This window comes from Mugil cephalus, chromosome 19, assembly GCF_022458985.1.
Source record: "Mugil cephalus isolate CIBA_MC_2020 chromosome 19, CIBA_Mcephalus_1.1, whole genome shotgun sequence".
Taxonomy (NCBI): Eukaryota; Metazoa; Chordata; class Actinopteri; order Mugiliformes; family Mugilidae; genus Mugil; species Mugil cephalus.
In genome coordinates this window covers 15,767,124-15,784,358 of record NC_061788.1, presented here as the reverse complement: position 1 = coordinate 15,784,358, position 17,235 = coordinate 15,767,124, and the positions used below count along the sequence as shown (strand labels likewise).

Below are 17,235 nucleotides of genomic sequence, written 5' to 3'. Positions count from 1 at the left end.
CTTTGATGTCACTTTGGTGTGTTTGGCCCCTAACATTGGTTTTAACACTGCCAGCAAAAAAAATCAGCTGGCTACAAGTCAATTTAAGTACAAACTGATGGCAGGCATTCATTGCTTCCTGACAAACAACTCGAGGTTGAGATGAGACTTTTTCGAACTGGAACCGCTTTGTTGGAAACTGATTATGTTCCACCAAAGGTATGTCGGGCCAATTAATTGGGACGGAAGGGTTACAGCGACACAACAAAGGCTTTAGGTATTTTTTTTTTTCTCTGGATTGAAAAACAGCCGATGAAGAAATCAAAATTACTATGCCAGGCTGTTATTATACATCATTACCATGCAACTTTCCCAATTAGTAGGCAGCCAGGTACCTCCCAAGTCTTTCTCAATTTATTTCCCATCAAACTTTTGGAATGAACTGGACAGTTGAACCTATCAGTTGTGTGTAAAGTAGGACAAAATAATATTTATTTATTTTTACTTTAGTTCCACTGAATGCACCGCTGCTAACAGCATTCCAGTTGGCGGGTGGGGAGCAGCAACTCGAGCATGATTTTGAGCCACCTAGTTCTCGCCCTCGTGTGCCACAGCATGGAGAGATTCTTTCCCACCGACTCTCTGCTCCCTCAAGCTCTCGGCTCCCATTTACCAGATGTGTCATCACTCTGCTTTAATCCTCCAATCACAAGTTCTGTTCATTTCGTTCCCAGCGCAAATGCACGGACTCCAACGGCCGCTCTCATGCTGCATATGGGCAAAAGTGAGACGCATGGCTGCAGCAGCAGGCGGTGCGTTTATTCTTTAGCCACCCACGAGGTTATGTATCACGATTCATTTGATTAATAGGCGACAACAGCAAAAACAATGTATGGGAGCATTTAATGTGTAGTGCACCTACGCCGTGGCCAACAAGAACAAATAACCTCAAATAAAGATGCATTAAAGCTTACATAGGAGGTTCTACGATTATTGACCACCAGTTACATAGCCCAAGCCTTCTTTTTCACGACTGGCAGTTTTGTATTGTGTAGAATAAACTGTGTATTATTACTGATTACACAATACCTAAAATGTAGACATATGGGTCTCTTAGTGTTTTAATCTGAAAATGAATTTCTGCTTCTTACTAATGGTCACTAGCTAGCAACCCTATCAAAACCCTGTGTATGGGTGAACATCAAAGCAGTGCAAACTACATGACTTGCCTTTTTAAAAGCGCTACGTTGCACCAGAGCTCTTGGTGTTTTTCAATGCCAACAGTACCAACCAATGTCCAGCTTCTACATTTTCCCTTTCCATTTCACTTTCTGTTTTTTTTACAACCTCTTGCTATGTCACCGTCTCTTTCCTCATCCCAACCCCCTCATCATTTTTCCTCCGCAGTTACCCTGTTGTTCTGGCCTCCTCTTCTGTCCCCTCTCTCCTTTCACCTCTCCTGATCTCCTCCTCACGAGTACCGGAACTTTATTATGCAGCCGGGCTTCACAGAGACACTGTGAAATCACCGATTTCACGGGCCCGTTATCGCGTGCGACACTTTCCGCACATCAAACGACGGATCCTCTGACTCTCTCTCTCTGTGTCCCTGTCCGCCTCCCTCGATCAGGTCTGTCGCCAATGTAGAAGGGCAGTCGAAACCGCTATCTCGGACAAGCACCGCATAAAACGTTGTTGCTTGTAGTGCGCCGATGATTGAAGGAATTCGCTGGGTAATTACATCTGTGGCACGAAGGCGAAGCTGGATCAGAGAGTGTTAAACTGTCCATCACAGATATTGCTACAGGATAATTGTTAAAAAGATAAGGTAAGTCATTGGAAACAAAGACATCCAGCGGTTCTTTGTACTAAGTGATCACTTTGTTGGCTTTAAGTGTCACATTACACGGACAGCGGTTGGTCCACTTGGCATCAAAGAGCTGCAAGTCCCTGCTAGCAGGCTAAAAGCAGCTCTTTACTAAACGAATGAGGAGAAACACAGAGTTATGAGAATAGTTTTTGCTGTAAGGTGATGCACAAAGCAAGCCACCACTGCACAAACACAGCTGAAATGTGTAATTGTCGGTCAAATCAAAGCGCATTATCCACAGCTCAATCTTATCAGATCAGACTAGGAGCAATTTTATTGTTTCTGGGCATCAATGGACTTTCAGAGACCTTAAATTATGTATATAGGATACTTGACCAGTCATCTATCAATGAACTGCACAAACACAGAGATAATGGGTAAGTTCATTCATAAAATATGTACATTTTAATATTCCAAAGAGGAATTATTCTTTCTTATAAATCACACATCATGCAACCTTTCTCATAAATCCTTAAGGCCACTAGGAGAGCTCCAGAATAGATAGCCACTGTTTTAGTATACATGTCTCACATTTTCTTGGTTGGTTTATTGCACCAGTGGGATGACACACGTGTACTTACAGGCTTCATTATAAATTTGGGTGAATTCTCATGAAGATGACTAATACTAATACTGTATCGTGGGTAAGAAGTGTCAAACACTGCAGGTGTAATTCCCTGAGAGGGATCCAGCATCTACACGACAAAATGTGACATGTGGAGTTAACTGTTAATTGAATAGCTGCTGCGGCTTGGCTCATTCCAACGACTCATACAGTGGGATTTGCGCACATGTTTCCACAGATTGTATTTGTGGCATTTGGAGTGGCTAACCGTCCGTACTGTACTGATACATCCACACGGAGCCTGTAAATCCTGTAAACCAACAGACTGAGGTTATGTCTTTGTTGTACTGCCAATATATATCAGTGTTTAGCCCGTTTATGTCACTCCCCACATGTACAACTGACAAAAAAAAAATAAAAATGCTTATAGTTTTCCACCTAAACAGTCACGTGTTTGTGTGAGTTTGTGCTCGCTCGATGATGGTGTGAAGAAGTGCGATATTTTTACCGCGAAGGTTCGTTTCACTGGCGCAGAAACTAATTGGCTGTGGCATCCATTTTTTAAACACTGGTGTTGCTCCAGAATTTCAATTACTACATCTCTAGTGGTTGTGTCTTCTGCTTTTTTAACAATTTGTGTTTCCAAATCCAGGAAAGGAAAAAATAAATAAAATAAAGCCTTTGAATTTATTTTCATTTTTACGCTCGATTTGCTGGAACCGTCTGTGTGTGTGTTGGCGAAACATAAAATCAGCCTTTTACTTTTGTATGTTTGTAATGTTCACCGCTTAATTCTCATCCATTACTATAATTCGTTTATGAATTGCTTTTCATGATTGTCGGGATTTTTTAGTGAACCGCCTGATGTGCCTGGCGCCGGCGACAGTTTCGTGCTAAAACAGAAGCGCACCCTCACCTACCGCGCGGCACCCTGCACCACGTCCACGCCAAAGAGCAGCGCGCTTTATCTGTCTGTGACTCTGCCAGCCATGTGTAATCTGGCGTAATCCCTAATCTCCACTTGGTCCAGTGACTGTCTAACTTTAATCCAGCGACGACTCCAATAAACTGCATTCGAGTTGTGTAGTCTGGTGTAATCCACTCAGTCTGCTGACAGCCACAGTGAGAGACAGTTAGAGGACTGTCAGTTGTCTCAGCTCTTATGCAGCCATCTGCCTCCCTCTCCTTCTTCCTGTCGGTCTCGCTCCTCAACTCATTCTATATTTGCCCCATTACTGCTCCTACCGCTCCTACTGCTACTACTACCTGCTATTCTTCGACTGCCAATGAACCATCTGCTCAACAAAATGGAACAAAGAAACCGCTTCATTTTCCTGCTTCCACTCCGCGTGGAGGCCTCGGGGAGGAGAGGATTAATCTCGTATTTTTCCTAATTCACTGCACTGTTTGCAACCCCATTTCATTACGAAAAAATACGAAATTAGCCACACAAGCGCGTACCTCCCGTGAACATGGAAACGGGCTCCTAAAGCAGATATGCATCCTAATCTTCAATTAAAGGGTTATTCACAGCTGTGTGAAGTCGCTGCATTCTTTTATTGTCCAATGGTCTTCCGTGCTCGTCCGATTTGTTGTTGCAGTTTAGCGTTCTGCTACAGCGGCTTCGAGAGCAGGGCCGCCGTGGAGCTGGAGTTTCATTTTTGATCGAAAAAACAGTGTTTGCAGATCAAAAATGAACACCAAAAAAAAAAATAAAAATTACGCGCCATCAGCCTGATTCATCGCCGCTGACAGGCATGCAGAACGACACCTGCTTCCACGCACGAGGCGGCTCCGTCTGCAAATCGAGGGGCTTTCATTACGCCACAGATTCCTGCAAATCTTGTTGATGAAATGCATCGCCTAATTGAGGGGACCAAGCTGCTTTTCCGGCGGCATGTCTGGATGCAAAAGAGAGAAAAAAAAAAAAAAAAAAAAAGGGCTCTCCATTGCGCAATGTTCTCTCCTCCGCTGCAGGGGTGGTGGAAATTAATACAGCGACAGATTTGTTGGACAAATACTGTGATAATGTGATCATCTGGTGTCTTTGTCGTCAAGCCGAGGCACTTGTGCCCGGGATCCAAACGCGCGGATCAGTTTAAACGAGGGGGAACGAAAAGGAGCCGTGACAGAGAGGTAATGATTTGTGTTGAGGAAGTTAGCAAGTCTGAACACTGGGGAGGGGTGAGTGAAACACTCGCGGGGGAGCCCGAGACATATGTGGACGGATGTGACAGATCTGGCGCGACATACCTGCCTGATTGGTTGTCACGTTAAGTGACACGTACTGCTTGGCGTGGTCTTTGGCCAGCTCTGACACGCCGTTGACGGCCTCCAGGAGGAAGCTGTAGTTGGTGTGCGACTGCAGGTCGGCCACCATCACCGACGTGTTTGACAGTCCGACGCGGCGCGGGAGAAAGCGCACGTTGGGGCCGCACTCCTCCATGCCCCTTCCGTCCGGCAGGACTCGTCTGCACAGGATGTTGTAGCGAACGTCCTTCCTGCCTCCCGTCTCCATGGGAATGGACCACTCCAAGAAGACGCTGGTCTCGTTCACGTTGGAAATGGCGTTGCGCGGAGCGGAGGGGGGGCCTGAGAGAGAGGAAGAAAGAAAAAATAGTCAACAGCGACTTAAGCAAACTGAGGACTGCAGTGGTAGGAATGTGCAAATAGAGATAAGTGTCAGTTCTCACGTGTGCAGGCCATATTCGGGGGGTCAGATTCAATCTTATAGAACCCATCTTCGCAGCTGCAAGCGGTGGCTCCCGTCTGCCTGGCCACGCTGTGAGGTGGACATTTACCGCAGGCCAAAGACTCCAGCAGTGAGCGGTAAAACCCCACTTTGCAGACTGAAAGACAGGGAAGGGAGAGGGATGCCGAGGGGTGTTTGGGATTGGGTCAGATGAGATGATAAGAGCAGACGTACGAATAGGAAAGGGAATGGGGTCGTGGGGAGAGAAAAAATAAAAAAAGTGGGGAAGAAAAAAAGCAGGACAGCACAGTTATTTCTTTTGGAAAAGACAAAAAAAAAAAAAAGAACGAGGTCAGCATCTCAGCAGTCGGGAATTTTTTCCGCTTGTTTTGAGGTTCCTCGGCAGGGATATACAGTGGCTTCAGAGTCGAAATTAAAAGGAGCGTTTGTCACATATTTTTTCTTTTGAAGTCTAGTTTCTTCCTACGTCCCTCTAGGGATTATTTCTTTTCAGTGAACCCGCGCAACCTTGCTCTTGTAATAATCAGAAAAGTTTCCTTCACTGTGGGCTTTTCCCTCTCCTTTCCGCAGCCTTCAGTTCGGTGATTTATAAGCGGCACCTGATTAAGAGTTTGCACTTGCATCTGCTGCACCATATTGGCCCCATATGTGCGGCATATACAAGCAAATACAACAAGCACGGGGACGGGCAGAATCTCTCGTCCTCCCACACAAACACACACACTCGGGCTGCTGATCTAAGTGGGGCAGGTAGACAGCAGGGTGATGCACTCGGAATGTTAACGTGCAGGAATACACCAACAATCTCCGTCGCCATGGCTGCAACCCCTCCTCGAGCCAAAACCGATCGCTGACTGATCACGGCCTAACAAATACACACAGATGCGGACGTACTAGGGGGATGTACGACTTTTGATGACGAGGGCTTAATGGAACGACACCGTGCAATCAACGGCGAATTTCTGCTGCATTCAGATGGACGACAGGAGAGAAGAGACGCGGATGCCGCGGGACAAAAAGAGACATGCATCGGCGTCTTTGTCCTCTAAATTTAGGAGCCGTTGTTGTCGCCCATTGTTTCTTAGTGAGGCTGCAGCTGTGATTAAGAACTACGTAATTAAACTTCAGGTGGTGAGAAGACAGGCGGATAAAGACTCGGAAAGGAGGAAACAGTGGAAGGTAAAAGAGGAGACGGATAAGAAAAGTGAATGATGGGGAGAGAAGAGTTTATGGGGGGTTGAGACGGGGAGCGAAACAAGGAGAAAGGAGGAGACAAAGGAGTGAGTGTGTGTGTGTGTGTGTGTGTGTGTGTGTGTGTGCGCGTGCGTTCCAGTCGTTAGACGGCGGTGGCTCTGATTCACCTTGACGGAACCTTGGTCTGTTGTCATGGAACATTAGGCCTGAAAAATTCTCCCTCTGCCCTGGATCACTCCGAGTCTCACCTCTGCTTTACACACATAAACACTACACACACACACACACACACACACACACACACACACACACACACACACACACACACACACACACAGAGGAGCAAGCCTTTCATAAAATGTGTTAGGCATGTAGGATGCCACGCAAACACTAATAGTGAATCGCGGCTCGAGACGTTGCTTTTGAGGCATTCGCAAAACTGGCGTAGTTTTGAATGAACGCACAGCAATATGATGTGAATATACATTTTCGCACATGTTTTGCTTTAACGTGGAGCGAAATTGGGCCACAGCTGCTGCTCTAATGGTTACAAAATGAGTATTTTGTGTATTGTGTTTATCTCATTTTACTCGCTGCGCTCTATGATGTACTGCCCCATCAAAATGTGGGTGCAGCATTCAGGCCAGTGGGACACACCAAATCCTTTGTCAGCCCATTGGCCCCCCCCACACACACACACACTTTCACACACACACATATGGTTGTGTAGATTTATTGCCATTGTCTGGTCTCTAGCTCTCTGCGGGTTCATCCTCCAAAACCCCCATGGTCAAATCAATAAAAACCGTGTGGCAGCTCATATCACACACATAGTCGCACATGCACAAATTACAGCGTGGAGTGTAGAAGAAAAAGTGGAGACTTAGTGACGAGTGAAAACTCCTGAAGGATCTGAGATGATAATGCCCAGATTTAACACCAGAGTAAGTGATTATTCTGCCTATTTATTAAAAAGTTTTTGTTTTTTTGTTTTCTTTTTGAAAAGCTCTCACCTCCCGGTGTGTGTGCGCCGCTCTCTGAAAGGTTCAGCCGTCAGTCAAACAGTATGGCGTGGGCACATCGTGGTACCATGATGGCTCCCTACTCTGGTTTCCTGTTGAGCAAGACTTTACTTTCTGCTGATTTTTTCTTTTTTTTTTTCTTTTATTGGTCTGGTGGTCACAGTCATGACTAGCTGTTACTCCAGGGACAAACTATGTAGACTTCCTATGTATTGCCTGAGACAGTGGGACTATATGAGGTAATGCTCATCATAGGATCCGCGATGTTATTCTTAGAAATAGCTGCATTTAGCTGCATTTTAGGCAGCGGTTATGTTCACGTGGCAAATATTTTTTTAACCAGCTTGAAGTAAATCTGATTCTTATCAAACTTCTGACACGGACTCAAAATGATCTCATGACGTCCCAAACCATCAGTCAGAACAGGATTTTTTTGATGTGCAAAGAGGTCAAGACAAATGAGGTGGAGCCACTTTTTAGATATAGACATTCCCTGATAATGTGGCAGCAAGGATGCTGATCTGATGATGTGCTTTGATTAAATTAAAATAACACATGGGAATTTCCCTTATGAAGTTGTAAATGATCACAAGAATGATATAAACATTTGCAATTAAAATGTGCAAATTGGTGTGTGTGTGGGGCGAGGGGCGGGGGGACGGGGATCCACCGCATGCCACTTCGACACAAGTCAGTTCCATTTGACTAATATGTGCCAGCAGATTAGATGGTATCATTAATTCTAGCTCATTTCCAGTGACGGTAAATCGATTATTTATCATCCATGCGCCAAAGGAAAACGCGTGTGGAATTGAAGCGCACGCAATGTGAAATGATGACACGAGCGCAAGTGACTGTAGCTGTATAGTGTAGCCATTTTGACAGTTTTCACTTAATTATGCATTGAGGGATTTGGAGGCAAAAAAATAAAAAATAAAAAAAATAAAGGACGTGAAGGTCGGGGAACTGAGCTGGAGGCCGGAATAAGGCGATTAAAATACCACAGAAAGCAAATGGGAACATGCATGTGTAGTGGGGAATCAGAGACCAAACCAGAGCTGTAGGGCAGCCTTGAGGTGTGGATGTCAGGACACAAGTGGAAACATGGGAGATGTCTTTTAATGTCATTTAAATGTCACTTGGTTCTGAAGGTGATTCTTATATCATATATGAATTGCTATCATTTTGATCAAGTTGCGGTTATCTTCATTTAATTAAAACATGTGGTGATAAGACGCACAGGAAAGTTCCTGCATCCAGATTAAACGGTGTACATGGATGCAGATATATAAGCAGACTCCCTGTGGAGCGATTAGTTATGGTCATGGCTGGCTGACTGAAACGGCTCATTCCTCATTGTGGATGCAACCCGAAAAGGCGGCGTTGGTGGCATTAAAGTGTGCTCGTGAGCGCGTGTGTTTGCGTGTGCCCTTGGGAAAGCTGTCTTTCCGATGCCACGCAGCCCTTAATGCACAGCACAAAGGGTAATAGGTAATTAATATGCAACACACACTAATGTGTCTGCATTCATCCTGCGCGTGTGTGTGCGCGCGTCTGCGAGCGCGGGGTTAATGCGTAATTAATATGCATCGCACACTGGCATCCCAGGCAATTAAGGATCCAGCGGTGTCCGCCGACGCGTCTTAACGAACGTCCTCTGTAATTGGAAACATTTCACTGTAAACATGTTGATTTATATGACTGGCTGTCATTTGGTGGGATTAGAGAGAGTAAGCGATTAAGGCAGAGGGAGAGAGGCGCACTCAGGATGAAGGCGAAATAAGACGAAACAGAAGTTAGAGCTAAGGACCCCATACCGTGTATCAACACTGGATTTAAATTCATTTGTATGCCTGCAGGCGCAGTATGGATCCAAATATTAAAACACACTTTAATCAGAACTACTCAGAATGCAGGCATTATTATATATTCACAAAGTGTATTATTGGCTTATTAGTAATTATACCTAGCAATGTGAAAAACACCATTTTAATTCCATTACGGTACAAGAGCATTGTGGGTTGTGAGTGAAACATGCAGCTCCAGTTGTGTAACACACACACACACAAATTTAAATTTCTTTAAATACACATCAACATGAATCCAACGTATATTATGTTAAGGGATAGCTTAATATTGGATGCAGAATGATAATAATGATGTATATTTATAAACAGAACTAGGCTGAGTTTAATATAGAACACATACAGCTATGTAGGGGGTCCCTGCTTAATCTCCCCATCAGTTTGGGGTCATTGGACTGAAAAATGTTGAAGACCCCTGGTCTAATAAATGCGTTGTTGTTGTGTAGAAAGCAATGGTGTATACCGGCAAATCTCTCAGGGAAGGCAATCATAGCTAAAGTGATCTGTTCAATGGTTAAATGAACATTGGGCTAACTACACATTGCCTCATTGCATTGAACAAGTGATTTTGCCATTTGCCTTAGTTTGCCATACCACCAACAGCCACTAAGATGGCTGCTATTGTAGTCCTTGGATGTACTACTTCAGTATTAATGAAATATAAATTGACTTCCCATTAATCATCTGATTTAGGAAATCACGGTTCATTTTTAGGAGCAGGAAATCCAGGATAAATAGCAGTGGCAATTGGGTTAATAATGAGCAACTGATTACAACGTTTAAAAAAAAAACACACACACACACACACACACACACACACACACACACACACACACACACAGTATATATGATGCACTTGGCTCATCTTGCTTTCAAATTGAAAATGACCAGTTACTGGTTCCTGATTAGTTCCTTCTCCATGGAAAGCTTGACCAGTGCATTGAGATACATTACATGGGCTATATTCAGAGAAACAAACACAAACAATGTGGTTGTTTTCCCATTGGTGTGGTACCAATTGCCCCAATGGAGCAACAATCCAAGGTAAAAAGTATAATCGTTATTGCATTGTATTATATTTAAATATAAACCAGTATAAGTCGCCATTAGCAAAACAGCAACTATTTTACCGAGCATTTGAACTATTAAAGTAGGCCAATGCAAAGTAATACAAAATAAGGACGAAAACCCCAAATGGTGCACCCTCTCCTGCATATGACATATTTCCATCTTTCCTGTCACTCTTCCAGTTGTACACAAAGTCCGCAGGATTGGCATAAAAGTAAACTTTGAAAGCAGAAACACAAAAAAATGGCGAGGTTGAGTTTCAATGCGGGCCCATATTGTTAGGAGATACTATTGTGAACTAATAAACCAGCTGAGGAAACACAGTAAATATCCTGTTCCTGTATTTGTCCCACAGCAAACTACTGGCCTAAGAAACATAAACACAACGTGTGGGTGCCTTTTTGTGTGTGCGCGCCTGTGTGTGCATGTACTTGGGTTTTTGTACCTGCGTGTATTATTCTTTTATTACTGTGTTTGTGTGCATGCTCCTGCGTGTTTGCATCTGTATGCGCCGGTGCAGGCTCATATTTGTGCATGCCTCTGTGTGAACACAAACAAAGGCAGATGATAATACCATAATAATATACAATCAAGTCAATGGGGTTTTCCTGTCCGTGGGATGACAGAGGTGGTCATTGTTTAGCGTCCATTTATTCCCACAATCGGATCACAACCAGAAACCAAGAGGTCGAGCAGGTCACAATGGTTTTGGAACAAAATAACAATTTATTGGCCCAATGAAAGGCTAGTGGGGGAACTTACAAATAAGTGATGATGATAAATCAAATCGTGATAATAATTCAACCAGCCACAGCACGGACTGCACGTTACATAACAGTATCCGCATTCATTCGACGCGCTTTTTCAAAAATTTGTCTCCATCTGTGGTCAAACGGCTCTAATAAAAATTGCATTCATCTACAATTTAGGCGTACAAAGGCCAGAAGCTCAGCAGTGTTACAATACTCCTGAGACATATGATCGCAGCAAAAGGCAAAGACTGCGCATAAAAGTGGTTTTAAATCTAATAACCACTAACTGGATTAATGCTACAGTCACTGAATACTTCCATATGTACTTTGGTCCCATTGTCAAGAAAATATGCTGCTTTTATTTATTTCATTTTTATTTTTCAATCAGTGAGTGGTTCCAAGAAATAAATTAATTCAGAGATGTTAAAAGGTAGTATTGATTTTCCAGCTTTTAATATTTCACCAACTGCAGGAGTTTGTCCGCATGTGTGCGTGACTAATATCTTTGAGAAAACATTGTAGCAGCCTTAAATTACTTTAAAGAGGTGTTGGTTTGAGGCGTTAGTGTTTGACTTACTTCAGGCAAGAAATTGGGTCATGCGTCTTGTTATGTCGGTTATGGGCGGGGTCAATAAAGGTTCGTCCGATGTAGAAATCTCAATGTAGCTTAGCCAAGATAAATACTCATTAACTCCCATCCCTCCTTAAGAATTTTGTGTTGTGTATCTAAATTTTATTTAAACCAAGTGTGTTTAGCAACTGCACTAGTATCATAGCACCTTCTACATTTTGTTGCGTCTGCACCTCCCCAGAAATGTAATTACGTGCGACAGCTGTGATTGGCGTACTTGATGGTAAAGTATTTCCAGCTGCTTCTCCATCTCCCCAATTTTCAAATAGATTACTTGGGATCAATAGAGATTGGACACATCAATCTAATGTTAACTGAGGAGGGTCAGAGATACAAACATTTGTATGACTCGTCAAAATTCTGTGAAATTTCCTGAAGCAGGAAGTTGAAAGTGAAGCAGAAGGAAGAAACTAAACTGAATCTGAAAAAGGACACAGTGCTGACAGTGCCAGACTGATGAGCGCAAAAGTCTAAGTGGCTTGCACAAGCATAGGCTCCATGTATAGGCTACATTCATTACAGGGTCTATGTCCTGCAGTAACGTAAATGGGTTCTATGGAGCGTGTCTGTGAAAAGGTGAATGTAAACTCCCCATACTGGGGGTAACCACGGTAGTCAAGAAAATGGCAGAGAAACATGTTGCTTAACCATAACTTTAGCCCTAATCCCATCTTTTAAGTCGTGCCATATTCTTTTTCTAATTCTAAACAAGACGTCTTGTAACTGAAGCTCACTGAACGGTGACCAAAGACATACGTAATAACCTAATTAAGGAATAATAAGTCAATGATTAGTAAAAGCAAAAAAATCTAACAATGGTCTGACACAGAACACTAACCTCAGTCGCCTGGTTGAATGTCTGGTGGTGGTCTATCTGGTCATGACACCATCCATCCCTCCTCCACAAATGCAAATGAATTTTGTTTGTCTTTGTACTATCACAACCAACAAATCACATATCGTTGGCCTAATAGCATAATAGCCTAAGTCATATTTGAACATTTTCAGAAAACAGGGAAAAGAAATTAGCCAGCACATGGTATTTTTTAATAGTAAATCAAACAATGGCTCAGGCAATTATGCTATTAGGCTAACTTTATGTAAAATTTTCTAACATCAGCAGCAGATATTCCCCTTTATTTTGCGGATCTTTAGAAGCTGTTGGAAACCTGTGATCTCAAGGAACAATTTAATTCTGTCAAAAGAGTTTCTGGGACTAAACGCTCCTTCTACCTTGGGTGGAAACATGACTTTACAAAACCAAAGCATGGTGGGATTTTTAGAAACACAAATTTGCCACAAATGCAGTGTTCCCATCTTTGACTTTGAGCAAAAATAGCCCAATGAGACCGTCTGGGATGCAGATTAAACATTTCCCCAAAAGTGACTGAATTTTCAAGTCAAAAAATGACTTAGGCAACTATGCTATTAGGTTAACAACATGTTGTTTTCCCATTTCCAATTGACCAGCTCCGTCTACCGAGTCTAGTTTCACTGAAATATACAGAATTCATCTCCACTTTTCAGAAGCAGGTGAAAAGAAAAAAACATGTCATCAATGTGTCATAGCTGTAAACGTGTGGCTTTTTCTCTAACCTGTACCTTTTGGGGAAAAAGGCCCAAATGTATTGGGCGCGTCCGTAACTACCAGTCTAACCGGTTCTTTGCCACCGCTGACTGGGGCTTTGGAGACGACTTGGCTTTCATGGAAATAAGCTGCCTCTGCTGAATGGAGCATTTTATTAATATTTCACCAACTGCAGGACTGTGTCAGTGTGTGTGCGTGAGCTCTTTGACTTCTATCTTTGTGAGGACATTGTCTTGTATTCATTTAAAGAGGTGTTGGTTTTAGGGTTCAGAGTACGACTTACGTAAGGCACTTCTGTGTTAAGGCAAGCAATTGGGTCATGAATCTTGACATGTTGGTTATGGCCGGGGTTAGGGGTCAGACAAGCATCGCATGAATAAAGGTTCCCACAAGTACAGAAAGGAACATGTGCATGTGTATGCATGCTAGTGAGGGTAAAAGGGAGGAAGCACTTCTGGGAAAGTCAGTTTACCCAACAAGCACTCAGGAAGCACTTTAGTTGCCATGACAGCATCACCGCGTTGAGATGATGGGGTGATGGAGAGGGGGGTGGGGAGAAGGAGAGAAGAGAAAGAGAGAAACATGCAGGAGGAGAGTACAGAATGCGAAGGAGAAGCCGGAACTCCAAGGCACCGATAATAAAAGGATATGCCACTGCAATGATGGCGGCTTGTTTCCTTCCCCAGATTTGTGTATAGGGATACTGTTCCTGGTAAGCAGGTATGTCTGAGAAGGTTCTCCGTCATCCAGGTCATGGCATATCCAATAACGTTAAGGATCTAGATCTTTAGAGTTTTGACACTCATCCGAGTAGCTTCTTCAGGTCGAAAGCTCCTCGGTTGAGTACCTCTTTAAGAAACTCTACAAGCCCAGTTGCCTTTCCTTAACATTTTTGGATATGCTTTTTAGAATGACACATTGAATAAAAGAAACACGGGAAGACTTCATCAGAACCTCATCACCACATCACGGCCATCCTACTGAAATGACATATTCTGCCACGATCGCGCGCGTGTGCCCCTGTGTTACGCAAGCGCCTGTAATACCGTTGTCACCACATCACCGACCGCAAGCCCCTCACTGCAAGTGTGAGCTGCTCGTTCGCTATCCCATAATTCCCTGGAGGGAAGAGGCAGAAAGCTTCCTCACATTACTAGGCCAGTGAGACAGTTTCTGATGGCAGCACCACCACTGTGACCAGATCGAGTTTGACATATGCTGCAGTGACGTCTGACAGGCAGGCAAACACAGAGGAACATCAGGGGAGCCCTGGCACCGAAACAAAGTATCGTCGAGGGGAATCCAGCTCTACCCATGACACACTTAGACGAGAATCCCAGAACAAAATGCTCCATGGTTTTATTTTTCTTCCAGCGGGGAGTCATTTTCTTTTTTGTAAATGGAAGTATTTCATCTAATTGAAAGCACCAACAGCCGTCCTCCTTTTCATTTGTATTCCTTATCTTCTGTCTTTTTTCTCTCTGCGCTGCCTAAACCTACCCTCCCCCAACTCCTCCTCCTCCTCCTCCTCCTCTCTCCCCCCGACTTCGCTGCCCATACTGTGCCACCGAGTCTTTTTTCTTTTGTCACGTGAATACACCGCTGCCTGAATCCGAACACCACAAAGCTGTCAATCCCAGGATTTTTTTTCCCCCCCGTCTTTTATCATCAGACATGGAATTCAGCACTTATCCTGTCATTCCAACATTGAATCCAGTCCATGTTCATTACACACTAATTCAAACCCACACTCCATCGTTTCACCATGTCGTTCAGCTCCTTGACTATCCTGACAACATTTCACTGAACTCATGAGCCATTATTCCATCATTTGAAGAGATCCATTCAACCTTCAATCTGTCACTTCAAATTCTCATTTAGCTTTCATTATATCATGAAAAAATGTAATTTTATCCCAAAATCGAATTATTCAAACGAAAGCACCAGACACTATTCAGCTACAGTGTTTCTGGAGGAACATGAATAAGGTTGAAGCTGTGATCGGGTATTTTTTTTTGTTGTTTTTCTTTTCAAAAGATAACACACAAAAGATGGTTTTGAAGCTCAGTGTGATTGAAACTGGCCATCAGCATTTTGAAAATCCATGACACCACCTAGAGTCCTAAAGTCTAGTTTAAAAATGGCCAAAAAGGAGGAGCATTAGTGGAGCAGAGGCGAGTGGGTGACGCCATTCCCTTAATTATGCACAACAATAAGCCTTTGTATCATTTAAACAATTGGGTTATTTAAAGATTCAAGCCTGTAATTGGTCATGAATGAGTAAATTAGCTCTGGAGATCAGAACCATTTTTTTTGTGCCAGGCTGTAGGGCTTTTTAAGATGGAGGTCTATGGGAAATTACTTCCCTTTGGAGAAAGCCTCAAGTGGCCACTTGAGGAATTGCAGTTTTGGCACTCAAGCGTGAGCTTCATTTGTGTCGACGCTCGGACAAAGAGAGACGTCTGAAAGTCAAACTGAATCATAGGAGGCTACTGAGAACGAGTTTAATCTTAACAGTTGAGTTGGTTCAGGCGTGATAACACATGGCAGAGGATAACACATAAAAGGATATAAATAACCACGTTTTTCATGCCACATGTAAATGCCATATCCGAGAACGTTGTTCACACAAAACAGAAAACTACCCAGCTCTGTTTGCTCATATTCAGCTAACCCGTACTTGATACATTCTTCTAATGTACCATTCAGCCATTATTCCCACATGCTGTCTAGCATCCATTCAGCCCAAGATACATCTGCGAGACTGAACTCAATCTACACACACTCCCCCCTCCCTCTTATCACTCTCTTCATCCATCTGCCCACTTCTATCCTCGGTTATCCTTTCTCCATCGCAATCACCCCTGAAACAACACTCATCCATCTCTCTGTTGCTCTGCCCTCACACCCCGTGGCGTGAAATCCTCAATTTATCTTGTGTCCCCTTGTTTTGCCTTCACTTCTTCTCCCATCGTTGTGTCTGTTCATCCATCCACCCATAGCGTACTGTACTCCCCTCCTCTCCGCTGGCTTACACTGGGCGGACAGTGCTGGAGGCTAGCTCCGACTACCCAACCTAAAGTTATACGTAGATCTATACGTCTGATCTCACACTTAATTTAGCACAACATTATTTCTTTTATAACAAGAGCAGCCTCGCCACATGACTTTTATGTAAATACATTTGCATTCAATTCATTGCTGTGTTGGTGCAGTGATCACATTAATGCTGTGTAGTAAGCATAAGATGAAAAACACACAAAACAACAATAGCAGTGCAACATCAATGAGTAGTGAGACAAATACAGGTAGAGGTGCTGCTGTGCAGCGTTTCGTGAAGCAATTCTTCACCCTCTCCACCGTGTGGAACCAGTTCTCATCATGCTGGTGTTTTATGGCTGACTGTTTTCCATAAACAGGGATGCAGGTTTGAGTGAAAAGTGCACGAGAAAAGGTAAAAGGGACTTGTGTGATGTGCAGACACAGAGATCTTTAAAGGAGGGAAGAGAAGAGGAGCAAGACACAACATGGGAGAGCGCTAACGTAGATGGCAGCACTAGAGAAAGAGCAAGAAAGAGGGGGTATGGAGAGCCAATGAATGATAGGCAGTCACAGTACAAGGATGAAAGAAACGGACGGACAAAGGAAAGGGGGCGAAAAAAAACGGAGGAGCAAGAACGATGGGGGGAATGAACACACTACGGTACAGAGAGAGAGAGAGACAGTAAAGGAATGAGAGAGAAGAAGATGTGACGGTGAGATAAAGCTGCTGAAAAGGGGAAGAAAAAGGCAAAAAGGGGACGAGGAAGAGCTGTCCGTAATGAGTTTTGTCCTACATTCACAAAGGCTGCATTAAATCATGCTTTACTGGGCAGCACACGCAGCCAACACCGCCAGGACCCACACCGATTTACACATTTCCTCTAGTATAAACACATTACACCGTACTGTAACCTTCAACCCGCTGATTCACAGTCCATGCACGCTA

The 17,235-nt window shown here is 43.6% G+C and overlaps 1 protein-coding gene across 1 annotated transcript in view; it reads right to left on the bottom strand.

Annotated features, from left to right (window-relative positions):
• Positions 1–17,235, bottom strand: part of LOC124996739 (ephrin type-A receptor 5) — a 61,748-nt gene that overhangs the window by 26,146 nt on the left and 18,367 nt on the right. The window contains exons 4-5 of the mRNA XM_047570020.1: positions 5,108–5,263; positions 4,668–5,006 (exon numbers count right to left, since the gene is read on the bottom strand). Coding sequence (XP_047425976.1) covers positions 4,668–5,006; positions 5,108–5,263 — 495 coding nt within the window. The remainder of the gene's footprint in view (positions 1–4,667; positions 5,007–5,107; positions 5,264–17,235) is intronic.